This window comes from Colletes gigas, unplaced genomic scaffold, assembly GCF_013123115.1.
Source record: "Colletes gigas isolate AHSC1104 unplaced genomic scaffold, ASM1312311v1 Colletes_gigas_Sc00013, whole genome shotgun sequence".
Taxonomy (NCBI): domain Eukaryota; kingdom Metazoa; phylum Arthropoda; class Insecta; order Hymenoptera; family Colletidae; genus Colletes; species Colletes gigas.
The window spans coordinates 6461126-6471936 of record NW_025106642.1 but is presented as its reverse complement, the minus strand read 5'-3'; the positions used below and the strand labels follow the sequence as shown (position 1 = coordinate 6471936).

Here is a 10811-nt window from a genome sequence, read left to right as displayed (position 1 = left end):
CCGCTCGCCTCTTTCTCGCTTATTCGTACGCTTACACGCTCGCACCAAGCTCGTCCTTTCACTCGCTCGAAGCGTTCGCTCGTTCGCTCGCACGTCCCCCCGGCTGCTTATTTACCTACTCACACAGCGCCTCGTTCTTTCGCTCCCTCATTCACTCGTTTTCTTTTCTCGCTCGTGCCATTTCCGCGCTCTTTCGCTCGCGAGAGCTCCGACTCCCTCCCACTCGGCCCGCGTCCTCCGGGGCCCGCGTTACCCCCACTTGGTCGCGACTCGACGTTCCCACTCCCTCTCTCGCGGTACCCCGTCGCGAGGCCCAACTTGGGTCCCCACCTAAGCAACGAAACTGCATGAGTAAGTGTCAGAGCCACTCAGTACAGTTACTGACGGCCCGTACCGTGAACGATCGCCGTCGTCGACCCGTTGTCACCGTTGAATAGAGTCGAGTTCGTTTCACCATGCGCTGCTCTTGATAAACACATGCGGTCAGTAAGTGGCGGTACTTCTCTGTATCTTGATCCCCGTCTATCCTCCATTCTCTCTTTCTCTTTCTCTCGCTGTCCAGTCTCCGGGGGACAGATTCTCCGCGACTCGCGCGCACCGTCGCGGATGCTCGCAGGTGTTTCGTATTCCGCGCGAAGGACATCCTAGAGCCGCAACAAGTAACGCGATAACGATCCTCGGAGGGTCGCCAGTGTGTCTTAGCGCGATCGTTCGATCGGTTGTCGATTAAATTGCGAGCGATCCGTCCGCCTGGTGCATCTGTTTGGAAAACGCGAGCAGCGATCCGTCCATTGGGGTCGATGCTTTTCGGGTGCTGTTCATGGTTTTCGCAATATGTTTCGCCGAATGTCTGCTGTCTTCAGGGAAAATTTCATTTTGCCGTTGACCACGCGATGAATCGTCGTTTACTCAACGTGTCTAGATAGTCGGTAGATAGAATCGTAGATTGTAACCACGGTTATAGACTCCTGATCGAATTCGCCTATCGCGTAGAGTCCCATTGAAAAATTACGATTAGATAAGTGGGAGAGTGTGGCAGAGGGGACAGAAAGAGAGATATCGCGAAAGGTTCGATTGATGGCTAGGTGTAGTTCGCGGAAGAAGTGACAGTGGTTTCGAATGTGTATATGGACGAGGTCGCCACGATGACCGTTCCACCGACACTGCCTGCGAAGGCTCAGGCCAGGGATGCGAGTCAGGTTGCCCGACAGACTGTGTCAATCCGAACTGTTTCCAATCCCCCCACGGCCACTCTGAGCACAGGGGCCGGAGCAACGGTATTTGTCGGACTTGGCGCTCCTGGCGTCGATTCCGCGGCAGCCTGCAGGAGAAGAATCCCGGAAGTGCAATCCGCGAACGGCTACGGCAAGCAGAACAGCGTGAAACCGACGGCACAGCAGAGCCAGCAACAGCAGCAGCAGGGACAGCAACAGCAACACCAGCAGCAGCAGCAGCAAGCCGCACACGTGGTGAAGATCAGGATTAACCCGGATGGTGAGAAAAACGGCAGGGTGATATCCACCGTACGACTGACTCTGGACGAGAACCTCGGGCACGAAGTCGAGCAGGAGAACGGGATCGCGTGCGAACGTTCGAGCAACCGTGACGGTGGTGTGGTCGTGAGTGCGACGAATCTGGTGAACGAGCAGCGTTGTGGAAGTGCCGGTGAGGGCTGTGTGAGGATCAGTGTCGGCTGCAACGCTTTCGAACACAACAACAACAACAACAACGAGAAGCGAAACCGGAACAACGACAGCTCGGTGAAAGACATGGTGCACCGCGACACCACGGACACCCTGAACTCCTCGTCCACGAACAACCGTTCGAGCGCCTGCTTCTACTACAACTCGTACCAGAGCCCGTTAACCGCGATGGTGATGGCCAGCGGACAATGCTCGCCCAGCGACACCCTGGACAGCGGGACCTGCAGCGACCTGGACGGCACGCCTCCGCCTCTTCCGAAAAAGAAGAACGCAAGCACGGTCACGTTGGCCAACGAGCAGCACAAACGCACCGGAAGCCTGACCAGCAGCGGCGCGGAAGTGGACAGCGACGACAACGAGAGCAACATCAGCTGCGATTCCCTGAACGGGGGCGACCTCAACGATCGAATAATGCCGCGAAACGCGAACGGCACCGATCGAGCGTCCCCAGACTTTCAGGAGACCTTCGAGAATGGCGTGGACGATCATCCAGCGAACGATACGGTTCTGAACTTAAACCGACTGGACCTGTCGAACGGGGGATCCGCGCCAGCAGTCACCACGCCGGATGTCGAGTCGAATTCCTGCTCGACGAGCGTCTCTCCCAGCGTCTCGCCGTCACCGTCTGCGGCGTCCACCTTGTCGAAAGCATCCTCCACGCCGAGGATCAGGAGTCCGGATCCTCTGATCGAACAGAACGGGAAACCGTCGTCGCCCATGGTCAAGGAGTGCACCTACGAGGAGAGGAAGCAGGAGCAGGAGAGGATAGAGCAAGAGTCCATCGCGGCGGACGTCGACGTTAGCATCAATCCCGTGACTGGCAAGAAGTACCTCTACGAGTACGACAGGTTTTACAAGTTCCACGTGAACGAACTGAAAGGCAACAATAAGGACGCGAACAGGGGAGTGGTGTTGGGGGATAAGGACACCGACGAGTGTTTTGCCGGTTACAAGATCCTCGATAAGGAAGCCATACGCAGTGCCAAGGGAACCGTGCGCGGTGTCAAGAACAGGGTACGCGCCGGCATCGCGACGTTTCTGCAGAAACCCTCCTCGCAGGTTGGTATTACTCGTATTCTGTTCACGGGCTACCAGGAATTCCTGTTGCGTGCCAATTAACGGCCAATCCCGGCCGCGGCGGAATGCTAAAGAGCTATACAGGGAAGCGAATGAAAACTTTAAATTAACCGATGTTTATCGCCGCCCGGGACGATGTCCGCCGAGCGTTATCCGGCTAGAACTGCGACTCCGTGTTAAAGGTAGAACGAAATATATAATTCAAGGAATGCGCGCAACCGCTGGAAGAGAATATCGCAGAAAATCCGTAAAGCTTTGCACTGATGTTCAGGGGTTAAATCCAAAGAGCATTTGTTTTACGATTTCGGTTTGAGTCAATACGTAGATAGTTGAGCTTAGGTTTGAGATTGTTTTAACCCTTCGAATAATAGTCCAAGTACCTAGGCCGTGCTTGGAAACACCATAGATCGAGGCAAAGACGAAGGAGGGTAGTGAAAGGTGTTGCGGAGGATCGGAAGGGCACGGTGTTGAAAAATCTCTGAATCGATGGTCTAGATTTCACCGAACGAGCCACCTTTCGATGAACACTCTCGAGACTACTTAAAACCGTGACTCGTATGCTAAGTTCGCACGTGAGTTCCATCGGAGCTAATTTTCTTACGGAAGAGCGAAGAAACGCATTAGATTTATTAGTAAACTAACTATCGCCCGGAGTTTCGCTCGCCTGTGCGTCGGTTCGAAAAGATCCGTTAACGGATTCCAATTTATGAACGAATTCGCGAAATCTAAACGGATGCTGTAATTGACGAGCTAATTAAAAATTCTAATTTGTTATTCGGAAATGAAAATCACCCAACTCTACCCATCGAGTCGTAGAGGCATACACGGTTGCATACTCCCATAATTAATTCTAATGTAAGCTATTATGTCTGCGAAAGAAAATTTAACGCATAATGATTACGCGTTCGTTCTTCATCGACTCTCCCGGAGAAGGGACGACACTCGACCGCGTGCATCGCGATGTCAAGCCCGGAGAGTTCAAATAGCGAACCAAGAAAACATAACGATTTCTCGGACGGACTATTCGAAAAAAGAAATTGCCCAGGGAAGTAGTTAAGGGCAAACGTAGGGACCATACGGAACGAACCGTGAAAAACGGTCGTCCGTGGCCAATGATCGACGCGCTTTAAACACGGACTACTGCCGGGTCTCCGTAAACGTCGCGTCGATTTGTTATGCAAATCGGTCGCCGACACCGCGACGGCCTGACGAGCGTTTCAAACAGGGTGGAATCGAATGGTGCGGAACGACAGAAGACCATTGGACGCTGGCGATGTTCGCGGTAGCCCTTCTCGCGCGTTCGATACACTTGACTCGAGCACGCGAAAAGCGTTAGATTTACAGTTAGATCACCTCCCGTCCGCGGGCGACCAGTTTGGATCGACGTTGACTGACATCGATCGATGACGCGTACGTCGCCCGACACGCGTCCCCGTGTGGTCCCTGCTGCAAGGTTTCCGGTGTTGCCATGCGAGAGGCGTCCTGCATAGGCGCGGGCAACGGGCGAATCGTACCGTCGATGCAGAACAGATCGACGTAACGGTAGATCCGATAAAGCGATATCACTGCAACGTGCTAGAGAGCGTGCTAGTTGTCCCCGGTCGAGAACCAGTCTTCCATCGGCGTTCCCGCGCCTTTTTCCACCGAGGAGGTCACTGCGTGGAAAATGGATGTACACGTGCGATTGATACGACTGGAATTTTTTCTGCCGTTAGGAACGATATTAACCTTCAAAATCGTCGGTCATATTCATCAGGAATGCTCGCGTGGAAGCCGAGAGGCTCTCACAGTCCCATAACTGCCGGTACGTTTGGATGAAACGCGGGTTTAGATGCATTAGAGGGGACGCGAACTCTGAACCTGGACGTTTTAATTCGCTCGCTGACTTCGCCGCTAATGTCCTCTCTGAATGGTTGAATGCACAAAGTGCACCTGTTGGTCAACTTCAATCCTTCCCACTTCTTCTGGAACGCGATGACCTAATGTACATATATCGCGTATCAGTCAGCGCGTTCAACTTCAGAACCGCGAGGCGCTTGCATCGATCAACTCCAATGCGCTTTGCCTTTCCTTCCGTCTACTAATTCCTCCACTTCATCTCCATCTGTCCACTATTCAGCATCATCGCTTACTTCTGCTCCGCCTCTTCGCTTAACTTTTTCCTCCTACCTTGCTCGCGGTAGCCAATTTAAACGTACGATCGCTCCTTTAACATTTTTCTGATACTCCTGACGTTTCGCGTCGATGCAACTTCGACGCTTCTTCCGCTCGGTTAAAACTGGCTGGGTGCATTTATGTTAAATCTAATATTCGGTTTACTGGGTACCCGATACCTTCGATCGGGGTTATTTATTAGATGTTGCCGGTATTTATATGAATATTAATGGTCTACATTTTGCGTTACTCGCTGTCTATCGCCCGTCAGGTTGCCTATTAGCGTTCGTGGATGTCGGGGAACTCTTACTCCACGGACGATTTAATTTATGTGGTCGATTTTACCGTTAATTTTATTAACCGCCATGATCCTGGTGTGCCCCATCTTAAGCGGATAATGTCTATTTTGTCTGTTTCGCAACCGAGTTCTGAATGCATTCGAGTCCCTCGAACTTCATAGAGTTTGCTTGATTTAATCTTAATCAGGAGTGATCTCGATACATTCTATGTAATAGTATAAATTTTCACAGTTGGTACGAACATAATTCTTGGAACACAAAATAAGACGACACGAAAGATAAAATTAAAACCAATTGTACGAGTCTAATTGCTGTCTAACTTAAGAATGCAATAAAAAATGTAAGGAGACGCGTAGTAAAATGTTTAAATGTTCACGGTGGAACGTTCAAATGCCTCCTGGAAGGAAGTAATATCGTAACATAAAATGCGAAGTATCTCGTAAACTATTGTGTCCTTAATGTTTATGACACGACTCTTTTACATGTAGAAAGACGAGAAGAAACAATTTATGTAAAACGAAAGAATATGCATAGTTCAGTTATTGCGATGCATAATTCATCTAGAAAAAGACAAATGGGTTTCCATACGTTTTCTTTTCTGTATGAAATTTATCATCGCTACATGTTCGTTAATTGCAGTCTGGATAATAAGCGACTCGTAGATCGTAGTTCGTTATCATAGAAAAGTAGGACACCAACGGTCAATCGACCTCGTCTCTTCTTAACAATGACTGCACGTAATCCTGTCAGTTGTGTATAATAGACCACTGTTACAATAGTTTTATACGTGCTCGATTAAAAGAGTATCGTTGACGTCCCAGAAAGGTTAGTGGCCAATACATTCCACTACATTCTTTATTGTATCGTCTTGGGACCACAATGATGGATCTAGGTCTCATCGCCCAATTACGATGCGACGAAAAATAGATATTCCACAGTTCGGTATCGATGGTGTCAGTGTCAAGGGATGTATCGACACGATGTAAATGGTATTGATGTCAAAGGTCGTACTGACAACATATCGATATCATATAACGTATCGTCAAGATGTTAATGGTATCGATGCCAAAGGACGTACTCACAGAAGTCGTTGGCATTAATATTACTTAAAATACCAACTACGTATAGATGATGTCAATATTAAAGAATGGCTGCTAGAATGTTATAAGACGTACCATTAACGTGTTGACAATATTGATAACTTTGGTATCAACATCAAAGGATGTGGTATGAAAAGCGTTGTAGAGGCGGTGATTGAAGGCATTCTCGGATCTGACATCAACAATGACCTTTGTCCTGGGATCGCAATATGATAAAAAGCGATTCGAATGCAGCGTTATGGTTGATGGATTTTCAACCAGTTTCTGGCTGCTTCTCTCTTTTGCCTTTATTTGTTCCTATCATGCGTGTGGTCGCGCGGTTTATTTCGCGAAATTACAGACGCGAGAGAAACCTCGAGTGCACGTGCATCTCCTAGCCGCGAAGCAATCGCGGATTCACTACGGTCTGTCTCATGGGATTTCGCGTATTGGCTTGATAGACGCGTTCGAAGGAAGATGTTCCGTGACCAGAAGCGTTCGTTGCGAAATTCGAAACGAGAGGAGAAACCTGTTATTGCAGTTTTTCATCAAAGTGGTAAAATCGAGTCCCAAGTCCACGTGGAACGAAATTTTGGTAGACCCATGTTGCAAACAAAGCTGGGTAGAACACTATCTTAAACAGTAAATTGTAAATCCATTCTATTTTAGAGACTTTTATAGAGTATTTTAGAGTTTAGAGAATTTGTTTAGAGATTCGTATATCCGATAGTTTCGAAGACAGTACCGGAAGGCTGAAGCTTTGAAGGGTTGTTTCATCCTTTAACCGTGAGCTACAGCAGCTACTAAAATACGTATCTGTTATTTTTGGCTGCTGTACAAACCTGCGAAGTTTCATCGTAATTGAAGAAGGGAGGGGTTTGTTGTTTCGTGGATGCTCCTCGTGAATATCAAATGAGAACTGCCAGAGCGAGGAATAAGCAACCAATAAAAATGAAGCCTTTTAAATTAATGACTCACTGTATACAGAAATAGGAACGGTATTCGAAAATAGGAAAGAAGGGCCGACGAAGAATAAGTAGAATTAGGAAGCGATGGTCAGACACGCCAACCAAGTTTAAATGAAACTTTCTTGAAACCAAAAATCTGGTACCAAAGGCAGTATTCCACACTTGCTACATACTTTTACACGAAGAAATACCTGTCTCTTGATTGTGTTACAAATTTTGGACCTGTCTGTGTAACGACTGCTTTCCTTGGTACTGGTTTTCTTAATTATGTTATCGATTAAAGACAGTACGTATCCGTACATTAAACACGGACACCTTTGATGCAAGAGAAGGTCTCAGGTTGTACAATGTTCGCCAGTAAAGCAACGTAATGGCCGCTTTCGCAATGCGTTTCTTAAACCTTCCTCGCAACAGGTACATTTACGGGAGTCATTTACTTAGCGACAATTTTCCTTGGTTTCTTAACGCGTTTCATTAGACGGGAAAAAGGAGAACACCGACGCTGCTACGGTCAATGTTCTGGTACAACGAGTACCAAGAAAGAATCGCTTACAAAGCTGAGATTATAGCACTCGTTGGAAGTTGGTAATCTGTAACTGTTGCGTTGTAACTGTACCGTTTTTATCGCGGAGGGGAAATGATATTAAAAAGTATGCAATTCGTTCCTGCTTCTGGCGTTAAAAACGTGATTCGTTTATCTGGGTGAAGGTGCAAATTCATTACAATCGAACAATACGCGCTATAGCGAAAATTATTATTACACAGCACGCAGCAACAATTTAATTGGCTTAAATTCCTCGAGTTTGCACGATATGGGAACTGCTTGGACGTAACGCGTTAGACCTTTGTGACCATTTTACAGGTCCGTACGTAATTTCTCACTACTCTGCATTTACGAGGCGGGGCTCCATCCAGTTCAAAATACGTATCTTGGACAATGGACAATGGCTTTAAAACAATCCTAATAGCACATTTTCAATTACGTCACATTACACACACTAAAAATTGACGTTTTTTGAGTCGTGTTCAGCGTGACGTAGGAGGGCAAAAGATTATAGTAGCGCTCCACGATCCGGGTAAAAGCCACCTGTAGCCTCGCACGGCGTTTCCGCGATGAGAAAACGCGGGATAGGAAGTCACGTGTCCGCTTCCGTGTATTTAACAATACGAAACTAACGTTAGATATCGTGGCGTCGCTGACATAACAGAACGCACACGGACGGAAGGCGCTGTCGTAATTTCCTGGTGTACGAGCCGACATTATGCATCGAGATGCATCGATGGAAGGAGATCCTTTCCAGTTCCTAGAACGCTCGTCTCAGTGTTATCGCGCATTATCGTTGATGTAACGCATTTCATGCACATCGTTGATGTAATCATCGCATTTATCGAGTTTCACGCGAACGCATCGGGGCTAGAAAGTTGTGTGTACGCTACAGAATGGAAAAAGACTCATAATTAAAGTCGATGCTTCTGAGTTAGAAGATTAAATTAAATACCAAAATCCTCGGTAGACGTGTATTGTTATTTATTATAAACGTTTCGACATCGGGGTTAAATCGGGTTAGGTCTTAATTACTTGCTCGTACAAGCTCTATATTTATTTTTCTATTTGTTCGCCAGAAATATTTTACTTTTTACAAATCTTAAAGTTTCTCCGTAATAACATTCAGTATTATACAGAGAGATAAGTAATAATTTATTACTTTAGTTTTAATGATAACAGTCTTGCAACCGTTGCTCTTCGATAATGAGCGGGCTTATAGAGGTTCGTTAGACCGAGGGAGCGTATTATTAATTTTAATAATCTTCTCAACGTTTTGGCCTCAAAACTATATGTACAAAAGATGCAACAAAATCTATGTTAGAATATGATGACTTCGTGTTAAGTGTAGAAACTGATAAATAGACGTTGGACGATCGTATCGAAGCTCACGTTAATTACTTTTCATACATAGAAATAGCTTTCTAGTTTAGAAATTGGTCGGAACTGAAATGCAACAGAAACGTCGCTAACGATGTACATTAAAATCATATTAGTGTGTTTGTAATTAATCGTATAAGCCAGAACAGTTTATTATATTTGACACCTCCATTGAAATCAATTATTGGAAATTATTCCGTCCAGTTTGACGGGTACTTCGCACGCATAAATTCTGTGCGATGAATTTGTAAACACATTCCATAAACATCATAAAGTACGTTCCGTTACAGCGCGCGATGTTGGAGAAATATTATTATACGATACTCGATATATTTACTAGAATATATCTGATGCACGTTCATGCTGCACTTCAGATTATATTGTTCAGACATTACAGTTACGTTGTAAGAATATTTCAGGAATGTTCTACGAATATATTCCTATGTACATTTGTATTTGCATATGTATATATTTCACTTGCACCGTTGCATCGAACAAAAAAATTCGTATCGTCGAGAGATTGCTTTACACAGAGGGATATAACCGCTTCACGAATATTTTGTACATTTGCTTAGTAAAAAGATACAGCCCATTCCAGTGTCTAGAATCGCCGTGTATACTTTATAGTCATAGTCTCTTTATAACACAGACTGTTTTTGCAATATTTGCAACGCAACATTGCAAAGGTATATAGCTGCAGCCTTGCTGTAACTGCAACAATAAAACTTTGTAGCAGTATTCCGGTAGCGTTCCGTGCTATATGGGTTGTTTGCATTCGAATAAATCTCTGGAGTCGCTGTATTTGTTTACGTAAAATATGCGTTTCAACTATGATTTCTTTCGCCGAGTTGTTACTGTCCCGACCAGTACCAGTTACGTAACGAATATTTCACTACGCCAATCCCGGATTACATGTAAAATATGTAGAGGCCGGGCAACACGATAAAACCCGTGTACGCGATCGAACGAAAAAGCGCACGCGCTGGTATCGCAGCTTTGGGAGCGATTAACCAGCATTACGCGTGTAATTAAAACGTCGGAACCTTACCGGTCGAGTAATCCAGTTTCGGAATGTGTGCACTAAATTAAGGCCCCCGACGTGCCGCGGTAAACGGAGACCGGTCGGTCCGTTTCGCAGCCGGAAAATTTAATTAAAAATCGCTCGAGGGTATCTCCTTGTATCGCGGGCGCACGGCAATTAAACGTAATTTGTAACGTAGTATAATTGACAGAATAACCAGCGACCGTCTCCCGAATGACTCCAATGAGCATTTCGCAAATAATTATCGATTGAATCGGTACCTGGAGCCCTGGCGTATGTCGTTTCGCGATCAGTAAAGAAACAACCGCGGAGCAAAAACAAGAATCCAAGTTGAACCAATCGTGCAGGGCTATTTGTCCGCTCGTTTGGATTTCGATGGAAAATGTAAGACTATCGAAAGTTCGACGGGAATTGACTAAAGTCGAATGTTTTCTGACCAGCGTTAATCGGCTGTTTAATGTGACTTTTTACCGGAGAAGAAAAGAGATCCCGTTGTTCCTTCCGCGATGAAAGTCATCGTGTGTGCCCGCGCGGTTTAATGCCGTCGATTTAATCGGCGGTTACT

At 46.2% G+C, this 10811-nt stretch overlaps 1 protein-coding gene across 4 annotated transcripts in view; it reads left to right on the top strand.

The window, feature by feature from the left end:
• The first annotated feature begins 382 nt into the window (after positions 1 to 382).
• Positions 383 to 10811, top strand: part of LOC122399373 (myb-like protein M) — a 34905-nt gene continuing 24476 nt past the window's right edge. Inside the window, exons 1-2 of one of the 4 annotated variants that reach the window (XM_043400019.1) lie at positions 383 to 482; positions 1086 to 2762. In XM_043400019.1, the coding sequence (XP_043255954.1) occupies positions 1128 to 2762 (1635 nt within the window). In that variant the 5' untranslated portion in view covers positions 383 to 482; positions 1086 to 1127. Of the gene's footprint in view, positions 2763 to 10811 lie in introns of all 4 variants that reach the window. The other 3 variants (XM_043400020.1, XM_043400021.1, XM_043400018.1) reach the window with 3 other exon arrangements.